The following is a 26,657-nucleotide window of genomic DNA, read 5'->3' as shown; positions in this document are numbered from 1 at the left end:
TTGATGTGGGTGGACAATTTGTGAAGTTGCTTGAATCAGAAATATTTGGTGGGCATCAGAAATTTATGATACACCCCTTGAAGTTGCCAATTTTGAATGAGTGAAACTGAATAACCTCATTGTAGAATGATTCAACCACAATTAAGTGACATGATCATATATTGTACTACAAACCTTCTTCAAGCCAGGGCACTTAATACTAGAAAATACTGGAATGCTCAGGATTGATTGGCTAAACTCAGCTGAATCTACAAGCCCTCTTGCATAGTGCTAAGAGATGCCTGTGTTTCATTCTTAATCTAACATACAATCTCAACACAAGTCTTGCACACATCGCAAGCATAGTACACCATTTACAAATCAATGCTCAATGATGGAATGTATAAGAAAACAACATAAAAATGAACTCCCATCAGAGATAAAAACATGTTTTAAAAATGGGATCCATTTTCAAACAGCACACATGACGTAAACCCAGAGGGCAAAACAAAGCAGGAATTATAAGTATCGTCTAGCTTGCTGCTCAATCGAAGGAGAAGAAATGTAGTCTCCCCACATTCTAAATTTGCACACTCTCCAATAAATAAGAACATATTATTACAGCAGAAAATCTGCTGGAGGATCTGTTGTTCAGTCACTAAGCATATAAAATCTTAGAAATGAGTCTCTTGGCTTGATTAGTAGTATGTTTCTCTCTGACATACACCTCGACTCCTCACAGTGTGGGAAATTCTGCAAAACGGAGATCACAGTGGCTCACTCCGGAGTCAACAGCTCTGACTGAATATGTTCTGCTTTTTGCTTCTCCTTTAAAGCCAGTGCTGTGGTGTGATAAATGTGTCGAAATCTCAAACGTGGTGCTTGCACAAACTCTAGCGTAATCGAGACGATAGCTGTTGCCAGTCGCAGCAAAACTGCGACAGACGGACAAAATTTATCGACACTTTTGCAGTTCAGTTGTCGGCGCAATATTCTCTATCATAACACCTTGGCGCGAGTCCCTCACAAAAGTGCATTGATGCACCATTTGCATAATTGTCTATGATCCCACGGATGAAATGACACAACCGCTTCAAACGAGTCCTTTATTTGGTTGGCAATTTACGCAGCTTTGGGCCATTTTAATAGAGTTCGGTGGATCCCTCTCGGTTTATATTAATTTATAGGCTCTCAGCGAAGCGACGATGACGTAGACAAACCAGAGAAGAACCAGGAACCATCCTGTCAGGTACTTGGTCAGTTTTTTGCCCCCAAGTTCTCCTCCGAGCACCTGAAATCAGGACAGAAAGACAAATCAATCAATTTTGGAACAAATTTTGGTTTGTTGATTTGCCAATGCATGTTCATAGATGACATATCAAATCAACTCTTAACTAAACACATTAAGATCTGTGATCACAGACATCACAACCTCTGCATGGATATACACTATTAAATGTACGTGAGAAATCAAAAGTATCAATGCTTTTCACAAGCCGCAATATACTTACGAATCTCCTGATGATGAGGAGGACGATGCAGACCATGCCAACGGAAGTGAAGAGAATGACGGACAGGTCAAGGTTCTCCGTTCCGACGGCGAAGGGGATGTCCCGGAAATGGAGGTACATGGTCCGGATGACCCAGGGTAGGCCCAACCCCAAGAACACATTTACACTGTTGCTCCCTGCGGGATAAGAAGGACATGCATCCTCAAAGATTACACACAGCACTACTTGTAGTCACATCCCTAATGGACAAATAGAGGCACTAGATATTAACCACCCTACCCCCCACAACAACAAAAATATATATGAAAGGAAACAGCACACAGTCCCATGGGAACTCCAATGCCATTTACACACATCAGTGGATCCCTCGCTGGGATACAGGTGCATTGTTTCCTTACAATGTCAATTTTACCTTGCTCCATAAGTAATACATGATATTCAAGTGATTGTTATGATCAACAATGCAAACATACTGGCAATCCAACATCTACTTTGGGTCTCACCCGACACACCTTCAGAAGGAATGTGAAGGCCGCTCAGATAGTTTGTGGACACATGATTACCTGACCATTGGTACAGAATGTACTTCTAGTCTTTCTTGTATGATTTTCATTTCACCTATCCAAACAGTCTAGGTCAATTCATCTGAGCACAGAGGAATATCCGTGAATGGTTGAGTTTAATAAGAGATGTGTGCCTTGAATATACCACTCTAAGAATGACGAAAGGTACCAGGCATATCAAAAGACTGCATAGGACCTATCTTGTGTAATTCATATGACGAGATACACATAAGAATAACATTTCACTCAATGACAGACCAAAGGTAAAATGTAATACCATTAGAAATATTGCAGTTTCTCGGCTGGTCAAAAGATGACTAAAGTTACTTGGTACATATCAAACAAAAAAAAAAAACCTTGGTCACATGATGAAGTAACTCAAAGATTATAGATTAAAGAACTGATATTAAATGTAAACCTTTAGGAAGATCTACACCGGATCTTCAGCTGAAGTACAGATTGCCAACACTGGGCTATTACCTGTTATATTGCCAATAGCAGCATCGGCATGTTGGTCTTGTATAGCCGCCGTCCGACTGGCAAACATGTCCGGGACGCTGGTGCCGAGAGCGATGATGGTGATGCCAGCAACACTCGGCTCGATGTTTAGCACGCAGCCAAGAAGATTTCCAAGCTGTTCACACAAACAAGAGGCACAAAATAAAAGATTTATTTCAGAGAATGATACATTGTGTTACATTATTATGTTACCTACTTGTATCCTGCAATAATGTTAGATAGGATTGTGATATACACTCTAATTAACCTCTTACCAATGGGAATCAATGTGTTAAGTGTTGACTGCTATTCAAGATTCAAGACTCAAGATTATATATTGTCTGATAAATTACAGAAATCTGCCTTCCTTTCTTGTCAGAAATAAACAAGGATACCTAGTTATATAATACCTTGGATATTTATGGGTGAAGGAAAAAAACACTGAAACTTTCAATGCAGTGAAAAGAAATTTGTGGGAAGTGTTTTACCTGTTGCACTAAAGCCGTCAGTCCCAGAATGATGAGCAGAGAGCCAAAGAAAGCCGGCCAGCCACCAGCATAGTTCCTGTGAGATGGACATAAATATATCAATACATTACTGTTGAATATCACATACTTGAGGGCTAGCTACGGCTGATCCATTTCTTTTTAGATTTGTTCTCGTTTCTCATTCTTTCTTCTTCCGGATACGTGCGTACTCTCCACTGTACTGAGCAATTCCTTGGGGCTAGCAATTAACCGATCCAACTCTTTAAGTAAGGCAAAGCAAAATTGCTGTTGTTGTGGCCATGGCATGGAGTCTGACTTCCCTTGAACTGTGCTAAATATCATCTTAAAACCCTAAGGCACATTTCCAAACATATCTGTTTAATATTCCAATAATTAAAAAAAAAGGGCAAGATGCACTTTGCGACCATTTCGGTAAGTTTGTTACTGCAAGGAATTACTTGTAAATGCACACTTGAATGTCGGTCATTTGTCCTTTTCAAAAGATTGAACAGGAAAGAGAGCTCGGAATCGTTAAACTCACTTTGGCGGAACGAAAGCGAAGAGAACCTTCCAGAAGAAGGTGATGAAATGCATGAGACAGTCTATCTTGGAGGGAGGAACTTCCTTGCCCTCGTCATCGAGGTCTCCTCCGAGGGTCATGGCGCTGTAGAAGGAGGCACAGAACGACATATTTAACCCACTGGCTACTGTCAAATTTAACATTTTCTCAGTGTAGGAAAGTTTCCCACATTTCTGCGTGACCAGAAACTAGCACGTAAATAAAAAGCACACAGATATTTTTGCTTGTTACATGTACCACTTTGTAATGTCTTGATCCCGTGGTATAAAAAACACACAAAATTTTTCATTACTTGTGCAAAAATATCAACTTTTAAGGTACATAATCTGGACATATCATGCATCAACTCTATGAGCATTAGCATGTCTAGGAGATGATTGGTTAAGTGAGAGCCAATTCTAATACAGAAACTTTGATATAACCCATGCGGGATCTCTCTCAAATTCAGTTCCATTTCTCACCCGTCAAACTTCTGTTTCAGTCAGAATTACTTTAAAATGTCGCATATTGGGTAAGTGGGTGCTTTCATAACTTTGTCGATAATTGTATTCATATACGTAAATATGATTGATTTTCTCTGCAAACAATCAACTCATTCACTTAAATCAAAACTTGACTGTTGTGCACAGTTTAAATTAGACAGAAATACTGCTCACGATCACAGTTGAGTGGGAATATGGTGACACAACATTTGCTCCAGCGACGATTGCTCCAGTCATAATTTCTCCACTGACTTAGGATTAGAGTGAGGGTTGTGATAGGATTTGAGGTTTAGTTTGATGTGAGGATTATGATTAGGGTTATGTTTGGGGGTAGCATTTATGTTTGGCCTAGCATGCAGATATTTCATGGGAGCAATTGTTTCAGGAGCAAATGTATTGGAACCAAGAATACAGATCTAATCATAAGCCCCTCATTTTCATGTTTCTCTTTCATTCTGCATAATTCAATGTTCTTTCACCTTTTGATGAAGACTGGATTAAAAAAAAAAAAAAAACACATTAGGTATTTGTTTACTTGCTAGGAAAAAAAATTATAACAAAATAACCCCCAAGAAAACCCTATAACTTCTTCCAGCTGTAAAACTGTATGCATGAGTTTCTTCTCATGTATGGCACTTTTTCTTCTTCTTCTTCTTCCTCCTCGTCTTCTTCCTCTTCCTCTTCTTCCTCTTCTTCTCCTTCTTCTTCTCCTTCTTCTTCTTCTTCTTCCTCTTCTTCTTCTTCCTCTTCTTCTTCTTCCTCTTCCTCTTCTTCCTCTTCCTCTTCTTCTTCTTCCTCTTCCTCTTCCTCTTCCTCTTCCTCTTCTTCTTCCTCTTCTTCTTCCTCTTCTTCTTCCTCTTCTTCTTCCTCTTCTTCTTCTTCTTCTTCTTCTTCTTCTTCTTCTTCTTCTTCTTCTTCTTCTTCTTCTTCTTCTTCTTCTTCTTCTTCTTCTTCTTCTTCCTTCCTCCTCCTCCTCCTCCTCCTCTTCTTCTTCTTCTTCTTCTTCTTCTTCTTCTTCTTCTTCTTCTTCTTCTTCTTCTTCTTCTTCTTCTTCTTCTTCTTCTTCTTCTTCTTCTTCTTCTTCTTCTTCTTCTTCTTCTTCTTCTTCTTCTTCTTCTTCTTCTTCTTCTTCTTCTTCTTCTTCTTCTTCTTCTTCTTCTTCTCCTCAAATACACAAGGTGCCTAGTTGACACCATTCACTGATTATTGCTAATCACCTGGGGCAAATGTTTTACGGTGAATGCTTGTTAACATTTCAGACATATATATCTGTCCGTGGTGATGGAACATCTGTATCATGGGAAAGGACTGTGTGAATGCCTTCAGGCATTTCCAGGAATTCTACCGAAAGCTACTCACTTCTTGATTTGTCCAAACCACGTCTCTGTGTCTTCGTCGTCGTCAAGAATATTGGCCACCCTCTCACCGATGTCATCTGGTCTGAGGTTTGCTACTGCAGCACTGTGGTCCCCAAGCTTGGCCCCTACACTTGGATTTCGCAGCACTATCACAAAGTTCTTCAGGCCCTGGGAGTAGGGAAGAGAGATTGAGAGAGAGAGGAGGTAGATAGAAGGCAAAATAAGTACATACATACATGTATAGATATATAATTTGATGGATAAGTCAACAGATAAACAGTTATACAGATATTTAGATTACTAAGTAAATGAAGAGACAGACAGGTAGATAGATAAGTGGATGGACTGATAGATAAGCAGATCGATCGATAGATGGATGGATAAATAGATAGATAGATAGATAGATATAATGACAGACATACAGACAGATAGATAGCTCAGTACACATACATATGTAGACAAACAGAAACAGTTTAAAATTTGTTTCTGCATTATTTCTGCAAGGAACATAAAAGAATACAGAAGATACATATTTAAAACATACAAGAAAAATACTCTCATGAGATCGCAGATCCTCTTTTCAAACTTGTCTTCCTAATTAAGCCAACAATTCATTTGAACATCTTATTTGTTTGGGTTTGATTGTAGCTCTGAAACTAACTCCAGTTGCACATGTATGTACTCCACTGCAGTTTTTTTAATTATTTTTTTTTATTTTGGGGTGAGTTCTACATATTTCAACATATAGAGAAATTGATTCCGTACATAAATACTTGATTTTAGTTCTTGGAATTCCTGAATTCATCTATAGCTCATAGCATCCCTGAATCCAGGCAGTACACTGCACTGCCTGGATTCTTTCTTGATCATTTACAGTCTCATTTATGAGGTGCATGATTATTATAAATTTTAACCCTGAACTGCATGTTTTGACATGCACAATTACCATACAAGCCCCGATACATGTGTACGTGTTGTTGTTGTGTTGTTTTTTTTTTTCAATGCTACAATAAAGATACGTGTTCTTTTTGACAACAGTAGTGTGATGTGTGGGAGCAATGACTGAATGGTCAGACTGCGGTCTGAGCTCACCATTGATTCCTTGTTGACTGGGACCTCGATGGTCTTACTCTTCTCCTCATGCTTGAAGCACAGAGTCCCTGACATGGACTTGTAGTCTGCCTCCCCCTCCATGTTCATGCTCCCCTTGGCCGTCCCATCCCTACACAAAAAGTAAGGTATGGGTCCAAGTATATAAGGTGAAGAACTTAATAGTCAGTAAAAAGGCAATATGGCACCACCAAAATATCAACAAACATGCATATTCATACACTGATTTGCATATAATTCACTTACGTAAGAACCAGCATAGTAAAAGAAGAGCATGTTAGTTTCAACAGCCTTTGTCGGGTACGTATCAATCCATACATATACATACATACATACACACATACATACATACACACACATACATACATACATACATACATACATACATACATACATACATACATACATACATACATATATACATACATGCACACATACATACATACATACATACATACATACATACATACATACATACATTTATGTACATAATGTTTGCTGAAATTTAAATTTGAGAAATTTTAAACCATTGGCTGTAGAAACAGGAGTTTCAACCTTACCCTATCAGATTAATAGGCCCTATTATTTCATGTCACAGTAATATGATTCCTTTAAATGATTAAAGGTCCAGTTTACCTTTGGGAGCAGTGATTTCAAAAATGTTCAAGATATCAAATTTGATGCATATTTGTAGGTCTGTTGTATCATAAAACATCCTACCATATGAAATATTTGCAATAAAACCTAGAATATAAGGAGATATCAGGGTTTTTCTCAATAAACCGTAACTGTATACGGTTTAGTCTGGAAACATTTTTATTATAACTATTGTTCACATTTTGTGTATTTAACAACACTTAACAATGATTCTACGGATTCAAATTTTGACAGTGGTTGTTTCTATCCCTAACTCACATTTTAGAACTATTTTAAAGCACTAATGCCGGGTCTTTGTTTCATCTGCAAATGGTAAATTATGCCTTTAATCTTTTTTTTTCTATTCAGTTCTATTTCTAGGTAACCCAACAATGAATCTGAGTATATGGAATATAGTAGTCTGTAACCATTTGTAGTGACCAAATAATAAATTTTTCCCCTTCTCATCCAACACAAGAACTTGAATGAATTTTGAAGTAGAGAATAATGTAGGTAGGCTCTGACTATCAAAGGTCTCTACACATGACATTGCCATGCAACCAATGACGTTTATTTACTTTTTGCATCACTGGGCTAATTTTGGAAACTGGGCAGATTTTTTTTTTGCAACATGAAAATTGATTTATTTGAATTCATGTTAAGATCAGGCAGCAATAAATTTTCTCCTACGTGGAATGTATTTTGTCAAAAATCCAGACATCCTTGGCGATGGTAAACAGAGCGTGACATTCCGCGGATAATATCAAACAAAGCTGATTTAGTCCTTGCTCATAAAAACAGGAGGGTGTTTACACAGCCACTCAAGAAGAAATCCATAGAGCAAACACCAGGTTAATCCCTACACAACTTTCAATGCACTAATTGCACGCCCTGTTTGTCTTCGATGTTGGCAAGTCATCTTGAGATACTGAGGTAACCAAATAAAAACAATCAACATTTTTAATTAAAAGATTCTCTGAGCACCCATCTCTCATTTCAGGACGTAGTGTCATTTTTTTGGGGGAGTCATCCCGACTCGAGACTTATAACGGCGGAATGCGCGTGAAATCTGGTTAGCGCAGTTTCCTAGCACCCGCCTAGAGACAATGGAGTGTTGCCAGAAGTAAAGTTTTGTCACTTCTCCGTCTTCCGCTCAGGATATGCTCTCAAACTCAAGAGAATAAAAAAAATAGGATACCAGGAAGAAATGGTAGTGCCAAATTCTCATTCTGTGAGAAGTACTTTTTCAAGGTGACGTATTTCATCGGCTGTCGCTTCATTAATCCAGTCACACCGGATTCCATCAATGTCATTCTTTTCGCCCCCAACCGCCGATTAATTTTCCCTCAATTTGTGTGGGATATGGAATAGCATATAATTACTCACATCACACGAAATGAAAAATTCCAATCAATCATCCACTCAGTAGCAACAACTTGACAACACAACAAATGAGTTGTGTTCCACGAAGACTTTCTGTTGAGATATATAGCAATGTTTTGCCAGTTACCATGACAACAGAGGATGAGAGTAGGCCCTACAGAGTTGGGGAGCACAAACTTACATTGTTGCATATTGAAGGGTGACCGTTCCATCAAAACCCTTTGTCCTGGTCACAGTGGCGGATACCACACCCTTCTCCAGATCTGCGGTGTATGTTGGTGACTCGAACGAAAACTCGCCCGGTACTGAAAAAAAGTGAAGAGCAAAAAGTGTTTCTTCCATTAATCATTACTACTCATAAAGTATGGCACTCAAATCCAAAACATTAAGGGTTGTGGATAAGGTGAAGTCTACAACCACATCTAAAGAATGCTCTATAGTGATCTCTTTTTGGGATAAAAGTGATACTTGATTGTTAAATATTTGAAGCACAAATATTTTAAGGCAAGAGGGAGATTGACAATTTGACACTCATCAGGCATTGACACAGATTAAAAGGTCAACGCACTGACCACTGCAAGTTGTAACATGCTGAACTTAGCAGTGCATTATGGGTGAGAAAATTCAAATATGCAGACCTGGTTTTACAACTGATATGCAGGTTTCTCAGTGTTTGGTCAAAGCAAATATGAGATTAATACAGACCATCAATCAATTAGTACACAAACATTTCTTCCAAAATGCTCATTTATATCAACTGCCATCCATCACAAACAATTTACATGACATCAGATGACACTGCACGTATATGCCAATCAATTAGATACAAATATCTGCCCAAAAACAAGCACCATGTCTTAAGTAGCAAGTGGCTTCGGGTGATTTCCTATTTCATTACGACGTATTGAGAATGAGAAATCGTTTTTGTGCCTTTGACTTCATTGGGAACCCTTCTCAAAATTCCCCTGAATAAGTATAAAGACAACAAAATCAGTGTTTACATTGGAGCACTAATAATAAGATCCTCCTAGATTGGCATGGTGATATATAACAGTCTATGGCCACAGGTTATTAGAACAATGTCATCAGTCATCTTCGGGGCACACAGCCTACTTTATGTTCCCCTCCATCACTCATCCCAGTTTATGCTCATCCAAAGCCAAACCAATTTAAATGAAAAAAGAGAAAAAGATGCACAGCAAAACCAAACAAAAACATATCAAATAAAGAAAACAAGGTCAATAAAATAGACAAAAACATATGCTCCATGCCAAGAGGTGGAGATAATAACTATGACAACCATAATGATTTGGTTTTAATACACAGACGAGTTGGAAAGAATGCTTGCTCCTGACAAATCCGAATCAGTGACAGCGAATTCGTGCTCTTCAACTTCCAAAACAAACCCCCCTCTATCATCCCCCCCCCCCAAAAAAAAAGGGGAAGAAAAAGAAGAATCAACAACAGATTGTTGAGGGTTGTGGTTTCCTCACGGTCATCTCTCCAAACTCTTACCGTCATCATCGATGATCGTCACCCTGGTAACGCTCGGGTCCCCAAGGACTCCTCCGCCCTCCGGGGACTTGAGGATGACGTAGAACTCCATGTCGTTCTCGTACTGGTTGTCGTTGATGATGGGAATGGTGATCGTCTTCTTCCACTCCGTCTCCTTGAAGCACTGCATGGACAGTGACAGAGAAATTGCGACAGAAATATTATCATTTGCCTCTCGTAACCCTTTTCTTTGTCGCTTCTGTATTTTAACCCTTTGTATCAAGTTATTACTGATCTTAGCATCTCACTTAATTAAGACAGGAGAAAGCCACAGAAGCATGTCAACAGCTTCTCTATTCATTTGTCTCTTCATTTACTTTGTTTGATCCATCATTTCCCCCCCCCCCCCCCTCCTCTCTATGCCACCTCCTCAAAGCACACATATTACCCTATAAAATCTCGGGAGATACGGCTGTTCTTCCCCCGCTTACTTTATTTTCGTCAATAGGATGGTTAGTGCAATGGTCATACAGCATCTTGCGGGGAAATACTAGACGCGGGAAAATGACGCGGAGATGCCTTGGTATCGATTTTTTCACCTTGTTGAGCAAATGGTTAACACAATTTCCACTGGGAAATACTCAGAGGAGAGAGAAAATTGAATTTTCAATCCACTGGCAAGAGCCGCGGCTAGCCACATGCCCCGGCCAAAGGAAAACAAGACAACCCATGATTTGATTTTCATGTTAATTCAACAGAATCTAATCAGTTTCTGTACCTAGCTGTAAGGCCAACTTGCACGGACAGGTTTTGGGGGTTGAAAATATCTGTGAAAATTAATTAAAGCATTGTTTTTCCTCACATTAGACCAACATTCTATAGAAATCTCTTAAATAAGACACATCCTCCATTTTTCAGGGTTTCTTCTTGGGGGAGGAAGGGGGAAGGTATACACCATAAATTTAATCTCGTACCTTTTAAATTTTATGAAGCATTCTAACATTCTTTTTATAGAGGGCCCCATCCATTTCCAGCTTAACTACTCATGATGGCAGTCTCTTGCAGTCAATTATCTGTCATATTTACTGGAAAAGTATCTGCTATATATTTATCTTATTTATACTGTATATTTATCTTATTTACACGTTTTGTATATGTTTATTGCACAATATCATCGCCCATGCTTATCTATTTGTGTAATGTTTTCTTATCACTTTAATCATTGCATTTCTTATTCTTTGTGTCTTTTACATTTATGTTGATTTTTGTATTCCACTGAATGCAGAAATAAACTAAACCAAACCACATCAAATCTGAATGAAACGTGGTCTATCTGTTACACCCTCACCAAGGCTAATTATGTGAGGACAACCTTTGAGTTATGATTTCCTTTGCTACCCCACACGAGTACAAAGTTATCTCCAAGTTAGGCCACATGAAATTTCACGCCCATACCTCATATGACATTTACAATAATTTTTTAAAAAGGTTAGATTTCCCTCATGTGCCTGACTATTAAAAAAGCAACATCACTGATCAATAAATGGGTCGTTTCCTTGAGGGTCATACTGTTCACATGGAATATCTTGCATTGCGGAAATTTCCACATACATCGCACTCTACACTCAGACAAAAAAAAAAAATGATCATGAAATACATTTTGGGGGGGGGGGCATTATCAAATTATGTGCAGAAATGCCTACAGTCATAGAATCAGTAATATGCTGAAAGTTTAAATTCAAGCTGCCCATAGCAAAACATGAATAAATCATGCATTATGGTTCTTCCCTTAGATTCTTTGCGTGCCACAGTGTAAACCCCCTGTGTGCCACATTATTCTGAGACTGCAACGTATGGGTGCATTTGGAAAACATTCTGTTTTTGAAAGCCTTGTAACTTTTCACAGTAACATTTATGCAAGACATGCAGTGAGTAAAGTTGTAGGAAAAATTCAAAGTTCTGCTGTTAGGTAAATCTTATGACAAAGCTATGATCATTTTTCTTGTAAATGGTCAGTAGTTGTTGTAGTCCAGGTCTGGAGGCATGACTTTTGCACACATAACTGCAACAGTAAATTAGAATTTACTTGAAAAACGCCGTGGAACACTACTATTCAATCACCACACAACACAAATTATGTATATCTGGGTGAGGAAGGGAATCGAGAGTGAAGCTTTCATCATACCGTGGCATTTGGCAATTTATGAATTGGTTTGGGCGGGGTTGTGCATTATTCAGCAAAACGTACAAACTAGGCAAGGCACTAAATGAGTCGGGTGTGCAAATGTGGCAAACAAAGATTTTTCGGATAGAATCTTGCTCCCATATCCCACAGTGAGATTCCTACCAGCTGCCCCTGGGTGAAGGAGAACTCCGTGTCCTTCTTGGCCGTTCCGTCCCTCGTCTCGTACGACACATAGACGGTGTCCTTGATGGCGTTGTCGCCGAAGTGCTCGATGCCGCTCGTCTCATCGACCACGTCGTGGCCTGCGGGCCAGCCATTCTCCTGTAGAAATGCCGGCAGACAAGACAAGGATTGGGAGAATAACATCAGCAAATTTTGTCATCAGCACAGCTTACCGGGGAGAGAAAATGAAGAACTCAACAAGTACATTCAAACCTGTCTTAGCAGCCACCTATCTATGGTAGCCACCTGCCATATACGGCCACTATAAAAAATTCCTTCAGACAGAAAAGCCATGTTTAAGACCTTGTCTAGAGCGGGAATCATTTTCATCTTTCTTGAGTAGCCGCTACAGACAGATTTGACTGTATATGAGGTTGACCTTGTTGTGCATACTATTTTACACAGTCATGAATACCCAGGTTGTAAACACATTTTTTTACAATTGGAGAAAAATCAGGTACATGTAGTAACAAGAGGCAGCTGATGGAACAGTTGTTGAGGATAGAACAGAAAGATGACATACGATGATGGGACTACGAAAGATTACAAGATACATACAGACAGACAGAGACTTACAACAGACAAAATGTCTATGAACTCAGAAAGAGAGAGAGAGAGAGACAAAGATGGGGAAACAGAAAGAGAGGGAGAGAGAAAGGGAGAGAGATCAAGAGAATTTATCACACAATATGATAAGAACATTTCCCCCGATTCCCTGTTGCCCTACTTAGCCGGGGAATGAATGCCAAAACATTTAGTGCAAGTTGTAAATGTTCCAAAGTCCCAAATGCACATGGCAGAAATCTTACTATTCTGGGGGCTCCCTCTTCACATTCTGCAGCAGGCTGTTCTGAGCAAAGTATACCCAAGGGAAAAGTGGACTCAAATGCCAATCTGATCATGCAGAAGGCACACTCATTACAGAAATATTGCACTACTTCTTTTTCCATAAATGGAGCAGTAAATTGGATACATGGAGCAACAAATTTAATGTCGGGTCTCACTCGGAGTACAAGCACGCACACACCTACACAAACATGTAAAATCATATTGAAACAAGAATCATATGCTCTTCATTCTCTACAAAGATGGAAAATTCCAATATTTCAACAGGTCTCCTCATTCCACTTTGCCATAAAGACAGAAACGGTACATCAATTCAATATCATGCATGTATATTCTAACTCAAGTAGAAAACTACCAAAAAAAAAATAAAAAGACACATTTACACAAAGTTTCAAAGGTGTGACAGCAAAAATCCAAAGAAGATCACTACCTACATACATCAACACTTTCTTAGTAAACATAAACACATGCTACAAAAAAGCTACTACTGTAAGAGTGGATATTTTCTTGTGAGTAATTTGTTATGCTCGGCCAGGTATACGTGATGAGTTTTGCATGTTTTTAATTCTGGAGAATCAAGACATGAACTACTGGAATATATAGCAAAGCAAAAATGTTCATATGCTTTTATTTTCACGCTGGTTTCTGGTTGCACAAAATGTGCAAAAATTTCAAAATTGCCAAAATTTCCACTTTTACAGTAGTTGTTTGAGACAGAGAGGGGGTGGGAATGACAGAGAGAGAGAGAGAGAGAGAGAGAGGAGGGGGAGGGTATAATAGCCAGAATGACTAACAGGTTTTCTGAAGAAAGCGTAAAAAAACATGTTGTGCTAATCTCTTACCTTTGGGAACTGTTGAGTGCGCCTTTTCCTGGATGAAGCAATAAAAGGAGATGAATAATGAATATATCTTATATACCTCTTTTGTCAGGTAGAAGAAACTTTGTTAATGATTCATGCCAGAAAAAAACAACAACAACAACAACAACACTGCTTATCACAATTTAGAGATAGGAATGCTAAGAAGGATATGATTGGCGTTACCATCCGATCAGACCTGAGATGGGATAGTCAAGTACGGGAAATGATCTCGCGCGCCTCTCGGAGACTTTACATTTTGTGCTCACTCAGGAGAAACGGAGTTACCCATAAAGATCTGTTGTTTGTGTACACCGTGTATATCCGCCCCCTTCTTGAATTTGCTGCCCCAGTGTGGTGCACCAACCTGACGCATGAGCAGTCACAAGCGTTGGAAAAGGTGCAGAGGAGAGCTCTCCGCCTCATCAGTTACCCCTTATATCTCCCCTATAATGATGCTCTCCGCGATATGAACATCGAGTCATTGTCTGAAAGAAGGAGTTCCCTTCTCACTACTTTTGGAAAATCCCTCCTTCGCTCTACCCGTCACCGTGACATGCTTCCCCCTCAGCGTTCCCAACTCATAACTCGTAGCCTTAGGAACTCGTTAAATATCGACATCCCCCGAACCAGAACGCAACGTTTCAGAAACTCAACAATCCCTTGCTTAGTGAGGATACTCAATGGTTTGTAGACTTTTCTACTCATCAATGTGCAATATTCCTGACTTTTTGTAAAGTATTCTCTTTGTGTTTTTAATAGTAAATTTCATGCATATCATGTCCAAAAGGTCAAGGTCAATTTCAAATGCATATATCTGCCCATCATTGATTCTCTTGAGAGTTTTGAGGTCATGGGGTCAAAGGTCAAGGGTCAAGGGTCAGGCTGGATGCTGTAAGTTTGATGTTTGGTGCTGATTTTTTTTCTCTTTTATGTTTTGATGCATGGATTTGTGATAGGTTCGGTGTAAGTTGAAACTTTTTGGATTTTTAGATATCTTGTTTTTTATTTAATAACTTGGATGTTCATTGATTTGGACTTGGTGGGTGGGGGTGGGAAGCACTCAATACCTTTTGTGATAAATACACTGTTTTTTTTTTAATGCTTTGTTAATTGTGTTGAAATACTGCTTTATATTTGAAATGTGCTTTAGACTTGTTTTGAGAACCACATGTTGTGCCATAACGGCGCCTTGAGTTTGTTTACATTCATATGATTGTGTTTATGATGCGTATCGATAATTAAGCTCAATTATTTTATTCAGAAATTTAATTACTCCCTGCTCAGTTCAGTTACTCAATGATTTTTTACAATCATTTGTTTCTTTACATGTGCAATATTTTTCAGTATTCGTACTCCATTATTGATAATTTTAATACATGCATTTTTATTGAGGGTTAAGAGGTCAAAGGTTTTAATCAGCGAAAAAGAAAATATTTATGCATGTACTGTTTGTTGATAATTTCCATGGGAATTCTAGGGTCTTCGTTCGAAATTCAGGGATTTGAGGCGGGTTATGAAATATCAATGTTTTATCTGTTTGTACAGTGTTTCCGTTAGATTCATATTCATATCAATAGCCAAATTCACATATATATATATCTATTTTGTACAATGTTGTATTTCTGTTTTAATTGTAAAATGAACAATTTCAGCTAATGAGCTGCATGTTCTTTTTTTATTGTCAATAAACCTTCATTGAATTGAATTGAATTGAATTGAATATTTCAACAATTGTATTCCTTGAATTTTAATTTGCTACATGTTGTTTTGTTTTTTGTTCCAACGTAAATGGAAGCAATCTTATAAGAAAAAAACCTGGGCCCCGTTGCAAGAAAGTTGCAATCAATTGCAAATGATAGCTAATTTTGAAACAACCATTCTGATTGGCTCAGGGTCTGCCCTATTAAGAAGACATGCATGCAACAATGATTTTGATTGGCCAGTGACAATCAGTTGCAAGTTGCATTTAAACGCAAAGTTTCTAGCAACGGGGCCCAGATGTCAGCTAAATTCTTAAGAAAATAATCAGTAATACAGAATATTTCACATTCATTCTCTTCAGCAGGCTCCTTTCTGTACACTTTTTGTAAACTTCCATATTTGACATAAACTGTGATTGTTTATGTATTTCATGTTTTAACTCCTGAAAAGCTCATAGCTGGAATTAAATGTTACTTAATAATACTTTATCTGAGTATATGATTAATGGAGGATGATACATAGTACAATGTTTTCACAATGCAGTGTTGAGGCAAGGAGGTATGACTTCTCTCATACCTCCTTGGTTGAGGTAGGACACAATGTCCACACAGAGCACAATGGCTACAACTGATATTATTATGTGGCATATGCACTGTACACCAGATACAATGTAGCACAATGTCTACATCAAAGACAATATAGCCTGATTTTTACATGAGAGATGTTGTTACACAATGCCCACACCAGCAATAATGTGGCACAATGTCTACACCTGAACGATGCACAGCACTATGTCTTTATCAAAGATGACATATCACCATGTTTACATCTGAAATAATGTAGCTCAATGTGTACACCAACGCCCCCAAATCACCCATATGTTACTTAATGATTCCTAGTACTTTTCTACACCAGAAGATTACACTGAAGCTCATAGTGACAAGCAGGAGCCAGGCACTGAAGCCTAGCAACTTTGTGTCTGCATATGTACAAGTTTTTACCCGCAAACTCTAACAACAATAAACAAATAGTGCCACTCAATGCAATGGAGATATACTAATTATACTAATTATAACTAAGTACACATATACTGAATGATGTTGTCTCACAGCAATTACTAAAGAGTTCTTGCCTTCACAGCCAGCAAAGGGATCTACTGCTATCTCATTCGCTCTCTTGCTGTCTTATTCTCCAAGCCCTACCACATAGCTGGATATAATGTTCAGGCCCTTTTTGTCACCGCAAGGTAAGAAAAAAAAAATATTCCCTTGCCGGCAGAAACAATACATTATAGACATGCTTGTCCATTAGTAGGGACTCTCCCCTCCCCCCCCCCCCCCATTTCTGCTGGTGTTGCTTGCGTGATGCTGGTGTGATGCACGATCAATGATACATCACCGTCACTGTTATCACTGCTTACCAGGGGCGTTGCGTAGCACCTCTTTGACGATGTGCTGTCACCCCCGTCACCTTTGACCTTTTGATGCATCTCGTGTGACACTTGACTGTCTATCGGAGCCCTCTTCCCATCCTCCTTATAACCTATTTTTTCTTTTCCTTTTTCTTTTTTTTTTGTAGGGGAAGGGGAGGGTAATATATTTCCCTCATACCTTGTAAGAGAAGAGATCTCTATGCATGACAACCATGAAATGCACTTCACATATGATACAGATATTACACTTAAATTTGAGGCAACAGTTTTTTTTTTGTTGTTTCTGTGTCAATTTCCTAGTGTCTGATAAAGGGAACCTATCCATATAATGCTCAAACTTATCACTTGCACGGTGAATGTAGATCCTTATATATTCTTCAGCATTTAATCGTGAAGCAAAAGATGACTTTTTATGCAAAACCACTATCATGCATACAGACTGTATGATACACTTCTTGCACTTCTGTTTTACAACCATAACCAGAGATATCACATGTGTATAACAGGATTTTTTTTTAAACATATATCCTGGTTTTTTCTAGTGTCTCCCTAGCATGTTCAGCACACATTTGGCTTAACTGGCCAGCCACATCACATCTCTCACACAGCACTTTTTTTTCTTTTTCAGAAAACAATGATCACATGTGCGCTACGTATACAACGCTGCTATGGAGATTGTTTTTCGAGATCACAGAGACGAATGAAATGCCAACTTGGAAATTCCCCCTTTTTTTCCAAAGCATTTACAGTCTTCCCAGCCTCAAGTTTTGAAAACACGGTATTTACAAGACCGTTTATGTAAGGATTTAATCTCACTAATGACAGGATATGCCTTTCCTTGGTGTATCAACCCATTATGTACAATATTAGTGTCCTCACGTGGCCTTACAAGCCACAAGAAGTCCTTTTGTATGGAGACGCACACCACTCATTGCAGTCATTTCACCTTGAAGCCGAGTGCTCTGATTGAAATTCGAGATAATGACCGAACGTTTGCCATTTCATCTACGCCAGCAAGAAACATTAGCCTACAAAGACAGCCATTCAGATGGATTCATCCTTTGTGGACAGTGATGGTGATTATAGCGTGTACCTTGGAGAACTTCCTTCGAATACGTTCTTGAATCTACGATTGATATACGAACAAGCAGACTAACCAAAAAAAAAGAGGAAAAAAGTGGAACATGCAACCTCCGCGAGAAGGCGATGCCAAGTCACCTGAGTGCCACCCTTCTTCCACATCACTTATGACAGTTGCCGACAAGAAATGGCAATCAATAATTGTGTTCCTACCCCTTGCCCGATGATTTGCAGCCCCAGATACTCGGCAAAAGGATTTGCGATTGTGCAAGGGAACGAACGATTTGATTGAGTTTGTTCTCCCCGAATGCTTCCTCCCTTCTCTCCATCCCTCCTCTCCTTTCTCTTCTTTCTCCATTTATCTCCCTCCCCTTCCATTCTCCTTTCTTCTCCCCCTCCACACAAACACTTTCGTCGCACACGGCAACAGCCAGCATTAGCCAGGCTGCCCAATCAATAATCCATTATCAACCTGCTTAATGCCATATATACACAGTGGCGTACATGGTATACTCTGGCTAGAAATGCTCGGTGTTCAATAACGGCAGTCGGTCCCCACAAACGCTCACCTGTCTGCTGGCAAGCACGGCCAGGGAGAGTGATAGATATTGTGTGTGACATGAATGCATGCATTTAAAGTTCACTTCCACGCATATCTTCACTTTTTTCTGTTCCTTGTATTTCATATTCTTTTCATCCCTTTCCCACAATAATATGTGATATATATATATATATATATATATATATATACTCATACGCATATATATTTCTGTATTCTGCATGCAAACCCATTAGCATGCTATTTTCTGCATTTTAAGGACTCTTCATAATGTTCCGCACAGCATGATATGCCAAAGCCCAGTTGAGTAGCATATCATATCTGTGTACATTCACATGAGCTTTCATGAATGATGATCATCGTAAAAGACTTATGTTACCTAATATATTTTCTTTGCCTGCGTGGAGCTCACAGCATGTTTTGTGTAAAAATTTTTGGGGCAGAGATATGTACAGAGATGATAATATATTTCATGAAAAATACAGTTTTCCTTATTCCTACACATGCATCAGTGTGTATCATTAGAACAGTCCCTCATCTTTATCATGAAATCTTAAAGGTAGGGGATACCTTTTACAGAACTCCCAAAATGCAGCAAAACATTAAATATGAACCTCAGGGGACTTGTCTAGGCCACTGCTTAGAAATTTGGAAGTCAACAGTTATCTACAATTTGAATAATGCACAAAACTCAACTACTCAGTAGTTCTGTGTGTCAGCCACACTTAAGCCTTTTTGTTGCAGTCTTCTGTATTTTTTTATCTATAAACACAAATCTAAAAGTATAAGAGCTGATGTAATAACATATAGAGTGTGTGGCAAGAATGTATGTAGAAATGTTTGTAAGTTTTGATGAACTTTATTCACAAAATATACATGATGGACACACATGCAGTGCATGGGTCTGCAAAGGTAGCCTAGTAATGTACTGGAATTTACGGTGAGCCCCGAAAAAAATTCAATTCAAAATCAAACGGTCAATAAAGATGTACTAAATGTTACCTTCCACTTTCAATACTTTATGAGAGTTTCTAAAATTATACTCTCTTCAACATACCACTGTGTTTACACAACTCTTCATTTAAGGCATGCAAATGGATTCCCTACCTTTAAGACCACTACAGTTGTAACTTTACAAAAAGTGGACCCTTGTTATGACAAAGTCCTCGGGATCGGTGGCTTTCTTTCATTTTATTGAAATCTTATCATATCCTAACAATAAAGTACATACAGATATGTACATGATAATTTTGGGAACTGAATTTTTACTTCGTTGTAATGAGAATTTCGCTATGGCTGTGTTCGTTCTAATGAGAGTGTACTGTATGTCCGTCCAGTTTTCTATTTCTAGCAAGTGAGTCTAGTAATTTCTTCTATTTTATGCCTGAAAAATGCTAAATTTGGCTGGTCAGCGAATATACTTTGTTATCTGTGAATATGGAGTGATATAATTTTGGATTCAGACTTACATCATCACAATTTACTAAAAATTCATTTTTTTTTTTAGAAATGTAATTGAAACAGTTCAACATCAGCAGAAGGTGAACTATTCACAAACATATACACATCATATACTTATTCCTCCATATATTTTAAATGGCACTGCTACTAGGACATCATGGAAGGAATGAAGATCTTTTTTTCCTCTCTTTATCTTTATTCTATATCATCTACCTAATAAGCCTCCCAATCATTTTTAATCGCAAGTGATAAGTGATTACGTAAGTCGACTGTCTGGTCGTACGTCAGCAAAATCAATGACATCCAAGCTGGGGTGTCGTCTGACGTGCCCATATCTAGCATTGATTTCACCTCATCTCTACACACCTGCTGCCCTCTACCTCTAGCAAACGAACGGGATGTTGCCGCACAGCGAGTTTATGGATTTGTTGCCATCTTTTGACATCCCGTCAACTTTCAGGCAGCACGAGTCCAATTAAAAACAATATTCCTATCAATGCAAAAGCATGGCAGGAGATCTGTAGGAGTCTGCTGCATGCCGTACCACTGTCAGTAATTTGTACTGCTGCCAATTTACAATGTGCCCATCATTCTTATGATGTGCTTAGTCATAACAGATTAGAGCATTAATATCAGGGTGACTTTGACCCGAGGCAAAAAGCACTTGGTTCAACTTGGCAGAAAATGGTCGTCAAAGTTGACATCCAGCACTTCATTGAGTAAGAGTTTTGTTTCTTTTGAAGAACAGTCCAGGAGATTTACTGCACTACCGACAAGTGCCAGGACATTGTGCAACTTACACAACAGCACTACAATAATCTTCAGTATGTCTTATGTAGGTATGTATACTCTGCCACCAGGAAAATACACTTCCTCCACAATACCATACTTTCATAACTTTTAATTCACTTCCATTATTTCAGCAGAGGATTGAGGCAAAATTCAACACAAGGAGAGAGAGAGAGGCATAATTTTCACCGTGAAATGAGAAGCACGTTCATCATAAAATCTACATTGAGAAGGGTTTGACCCCAGGGGAGAAGTGCCCTTTACATCTGGCACAAGTACGACTCATCTCAAAACTACCTGCGACACGCTTTCTTGTCAGTCTGCTGTCTTTCAGCAAACCATTTTTTTTTTCACCCTCGTTTGCTCTTCGACCTTCCCCTTCCTACTCTGGCCTGGTTGCTCACAGGTGACTTTCCCCTGGTTTTCAAAGGTACACGCTTGCTTCCCAACAGCTTTCCCTCTACTCCCCCAACTGTAATGGCGAGTCATCAATAATGTTTCATTGCCACTGTTTGAGAATTTCATTTTCCCCGTGGGGAAAATTAAGTGGTATCACACAGAATTCAGAGAAAATTAGCGGGAGCTGCTTTATAGTATATTTTCAGCTGATTGCATTGACCTCTGAAGCTGCTAGGTAGTTTATAGTCCCTGCCCTGTATTCCCCACAGTCACAAAGCAAAATTTGGAATCCTCCATGTGCAGTTGCTATGGATTCAATGGTGCAAAACGATATATTCATTACTATCCATCAGTGTTTGGATGCACAAGTATCTGTTATTACTGAAGAACTCAGATATTTTGTTTGTTGTTGTTTTTTTTTTAAGGAAAAGATAGCAAGTCGTATGCATAAGATGGACCTACTGAAGAAGCTTTTTGTGACAAATTTGATGAAGTAATCTAAGTAGAGTAGTTTGAAGTGTGTGCATGGACATAACATATACTGCAGTCGTTCAAACCGCCTATCAATGATTGCAGATATCGGCTACCTAGCAATCGACAATCACCAGTCCAAGCCGATATCACCAAAATTGTCACAATGATCTGACCGTCGTCCCTTCATCGGGCACATCTTCGAAGAGCTCTTCATTTTGACTGTCATTTCTTTTAATCTCTGGCTATCGAGCAGCTCAAACCCTCTTCCGATTTCATCACAGTCTCTCCTAGCAACAGCAGGGTATACTTTGGTAAACTCAGAAATATTGGGTTCATTCATTAAAGAGTCAGCTCTGTCATTAATTACCCTCCAACTCTCTGATGCCAAGCCACTCATGCATACAAACTTGCACACGCTCAATATTTAATTTCATTAAAAAGTGAAAGGAGAGGCAGACAGCCAGACAGACAGACAGCTGGACAGACAGACAGACAGACAGACAGACACACACAGACAGAGGAAATGATAGAGAGAGTCGCAGTGGGTGAGAGAGGAAAGAATGAGTAATAAAGTTAAAAAAAAAAGATTGGGCTAGAAATGGAAGAAACAGAGTTGGGAAGGGTTGGTGAGCTTGGGAAGGGTTGGTGGGCTTGGGGAGGGGAGGGAAGGGTTGGTGAGCTTGGGGAGGGAAGGGTTGGTGAGCTTGGGGAGGGGAGGGGAGGGGTGGAAAGGGATAGAGAGGGATGGGAGGGGAGGGGTGGAGAGGGGTAGAGAGGGATGGGATGGGAGGGGCCTGGTAGGGAGAGGAGGGGTGGAGAGGGGTGGAGAGGGGTAGAGAGGGATGGGATGGGAGGGGCCTGGTAGAGAGGAGAGGGGTGGAGAGGGATAGAGAGGGATGGGAGGGGAGGGGCCTGGTAGGGAGGGGAGGGATAGAGAGGGATGGGATGGGAGGGGCCTGGTAGGGAGAGGAGGGGTGGAGAGGGGTGGAGAGGGGTAGAGAGGGATGGGATGGGAGGGGCCTGGTAGAGAGGAGAGGGGTGGAGAGGGATAGAGAGGGATGGGAGGGGAGGGGCCTGGTAGGGAGGGGAGGGGTAGAGAGGGATGGGATAGGAGGGGCCTGGTAGGGAGAGGAGGGGTGGAGAGGGGTAGAGAGGGATGGGATGGAAGGGGCCTGGTAGAGATGGGAGGGGAAGAGAGGAATGGGAGGGGAGAGGTGGGGAAGGGAAGTAAGGGATAGGGAAGGAGGGGTGGGGTGGGGTAGGAGGGATAGCAGGGGAGGGGAAGAGAGGAGGGGAGGGGGAGGAGAGGGGTGAAGAGGGGAGGGGTAGGAAAGGAAGTAAGGGATAAGGAGGGAGGGGTGGGTGGGGTAGGAGGGATAGGAGGGGTAGAGGGGAGAGGAGGATGGCAGGAGGGGTGGGTGGGTTGGAGAGGGGAGGGAAGAAAAAAGTTTTGGAGGGAAGGGGAGAGATAGGGAGGGGGAGGGGGCTCTGTTGACAGGAGAGACAGGATAAGACAATATCACAAGGAGAAAGAGAGATTACAGACCAGGGAGGCATTTCATGAAGGAACTTGTCGGATAAAAAGTCCGACAAGTCAATTATATCCGACAAGTTCAGAGAAATCAGCCAATCAGACTAAAGAATTTCTCAAAATTTGTCGGATATAATTGACTTGTTAGATATTTTATCTGACAAGTTCCTTCATGAAACGCCCCCCAGGTATGTTCTCTGGGATAGAGCTCACTAATTAACTTTGTCGGTAAGTAAACAATGCAAAAGACATTTTCACACAAATCTCACTAGCTGCCAAAATCACTACTTGGCAACAAAAATTCTGAAAAAAAAAAATAGTGGCCTTTGATTACTAGATCCAGAGGAAAACTACAGCAATTAGGGCACCTCAATTTTTTTCCACATTTTTTGATGAAGTGCATTGTATAGGTTTCCTTTCTTAATAATTCTGTTGTTTTGTTTGCTCGCTTTTTGTTAACTGAGGATCTGACGGGAGAACTACAACACTGAGAGAAAGGGGAATATCTGGACTTACGGTGTTGCCCTGTGGAAGAGGACGCTGATCTCCAGCTTGCCCGCACTCTCCAACACGGTGTAATTTGGCAGGGCAAAGGTGAACTTCCCCTTTAAGTCATCTGTACAAGAGAAAGAAAAGAATGCAAATGGGTCAAGTTTGATATTAACTGAGAGAGGTAGGACGTGTATGTAACAGCCAAAATCTCACAAGCAGCAGTAGTAGTGCAGAAATGTGCTGAATCATGTCATGAAATCTGCATTTAGCAAATCCTGCTTTCTATATGGCATCAACCCTCATAGGAGCAGAAACCTAAAAATCCTACTGACATCGTATAGAAACAGATTGCTCATGGGACTGCAGATTTCACAGCATTGATGTTTTGCTGTAATGACACGTTAACATATTTCATGAAAAGCACCCGTTTCGTGGACAAGATTGCAATTATCTACAAAGACACACCCATATCATATTGCAAACTCATAGTTCATAAAAAAGGAAGCCATTTCCATTCAACAGGAGAGGACTTCTGACGCAGGAGAGGGGTCAAAGGTTATCACCTGACTCCTTGTGATTGCATAGCACTTCATTTGTTAAATGTAATAGACCAGAAAATGCTATTGAGGGGACTTTATGTATGACAAGGATATATACTACGATCATAAGAGTATTGAAAAATATCAAATAGATAGGGCGGCATGGAAGACAATTTCTAGGATAGACACATGGACTGGCAGAAAACCAAAGTTACTGCTTTAACAGATGCGCACCTGACATGGCCAGTTCACTCGACTTCTGCATCGCCTGCACCTTGTCTACCAGGGCCAGTAGGCGTGGCTGGTTCCCAACGGCCCCGCCCGCTGCTATCCGCTGGGCCATGAAATGCTTCTTACCCCCTATCATGGACCGCACCACAGCATGCCTGAATCTGTAAGTGTGTGATGGGGAGAGAGAGAGGAGGAAAAAAAAATTGATACTGACACTGAGCAGAGAGAAAAGATGATGTAATTTTGCAAAATGGACCCTATCAAGCTTTCTGATTACCAGACATGATCAGTGGATCCTCAAAAGTTGAAGAATAGTTCACATGTTCAAAAAATATTCAGGTTAATACCAAAGTTGATGAACAATGACAATGCCATGACATGAGACACTTCAGTTTTGATACTCGTCCCTTTATGAAAAACTTCTGTTTGTGGTTAAAGGTTTAAGTGGTTGTCTTATCTTATTCCTACTAAGTCACACAGTGTAAAAAAGGAAAACGATACAGCAAATACACCATCATCCCGTAACTAAACTGATTGGTGGCTGCTCTTTTACCCTTTGATATCAACTTGATAGTGATACTGCATTGTCAGTTGTTCATATGCCTTGCTAATATGGATCAATTACCAAACAACTGACTGCAAATCTACTTTATTTATTATTTTTAGCAAATCCACACCACTTGAATATAGTGCCAACTTTAGCTCTAATAACTAATTTTGAAGCCAAGTATAGATTCAAACCATTACTTTTTATCAAAACCATCTACTGCCTTACTGCTCACCAGACAGGGCATATCTTTAATGTCACTAAAAGCTTTAGATAAAAGCTGAAATACCAGACTGATTTGTGGGGTCAATGCAGGTTGCTTTGTGTAACTCATTTATCTGGCTAACACTGTGTCACAAGAGAGGACATGGGTGAACACAATGGATAAGATCCAATAATCACTTGTGTCGGGATTTGATAGCATCACTGGGGTTGTCCAAGAAGTGTAAATATTTGAGGGTTTTTTATCTACGCATGTACAGTACAATTAGTTACAACGTCTCAAGGCTGAATGTACTTCTTACATGGCTCTTAACCCTTGTGTGCCTTGAGTGTTTATTGGCACTGAAAAGCCCATAGCATTGTACACACTGTACAAAGTCCCTGGCACCAAAGGGGTTTAACATTTATATCTATTTCCTCTGTGGGAGAAGCGATGCCCGCGGCAAAATAAGATATCGTAAATGATTGTACCCCCCTGATGTAGAGATTACACTTTGACAAAGAAGGAGGAGACGTACTACATGAAGAGTATGAATTAACATTGTGTAGAAAATTGGGAAACAAACTGAACTCATTCACTTTAAATGCAATGAGTATAATACAAATGCACAAATATACACCTAGGTACATAACATATATAATATGCATGTATACTTACATATGCCACAAAAAATGCACATACTTTTCAATCACATTACACACAAATATATAAATATATAGTGAATTTGAATATGCATGGGTGTATGATGTAGGCAATGGAAATGCTTATGGGAGAATTTCATGAGATATTCACACACCGCACACTGAACTGTGTCTGGAGCGAGAAAAGAAACTTCACTTTGCGATACCTTAATACACATGCAATACGAAATACATGCACACATTTCATCATTGCACGCTGATTGCATTTCGTTGAAAAATATATTCAATCCATCGAGAATATATCCAAGATGGAAAGAAAAGAAAAGAGATAGGAGCTTTCATTTTGCGCAGATGAGTTCAGAT

General features: G+C 39.7%; 1 protein-coding gene across 1 annotated transcript in view; it reads right to left on the bottom strand.

The window, feature by feature from the left end:
* Positions 1 to 356: 356 nt before the first annotated feature.
* Positions 357 to 26,657, bottom strand: part of LOC140230750 (sodium/calcium exchanger 3-like) — an 82,912-nt gene continuing 56,611 nt past the window's right edge. The window contains 13 exon segments of the mRNA XM_072310887.1: positions 357 to 1,270; positions 1,491 to 1,666; positions 2,534 to 2,687; positions 3,040 to 3,115; positions 3,581 to 3,703; positions 5,461 to 5,627; positions 6,552 to 6,681; positions 8,770 to 8,893; positions 10,104 to 10,266; positions 12,430 to 12,588; positions 14,178 to 14,205; positions 24,138 to 24,237; positions 24,887 to 25,044. Of these exon segments, the coding sequence (XP_072166988.1) occupies positions 1,151 to 1,270; positions 1,491 to 1,666; positions 2,534 to 2,687; positions 3,040 to 3,115; positions 3,581 to 3,703; positions 5,461 to 5,627; positions 6,552 to 6,681; positions 8,770 to 8,893; positions 10,104 to 10,266; positions 12,430 to 12,588; positions 14,178 to 14,205; positions 24,138 to 24,237; positions 24,887 to 25,044 (1,678 nt within the window). The 3' untranslated portion in view covers positions 357 to 1,150.

The sequence above is a fragment of the Diadema setosum genome, chromosome 7 (genome assembly GCF_964275005.1).
Source record: "Diadema setosum chromosome 7, eeDiaSeto1, whole genome shotgun sequence".
Taxonomy (NCBI): domain Eukaryota; kingdom Metazoa; phylum Echinodermata; class Echinoidea; order Diadematoida; family Diadematidae; genus Diadema; species Diadema setosum.
The sequence above is the reverse complement of the archived record's forward strand: the minus strand, read 5'-3'. Positions and strand labels throughout refer to the sequence as shown.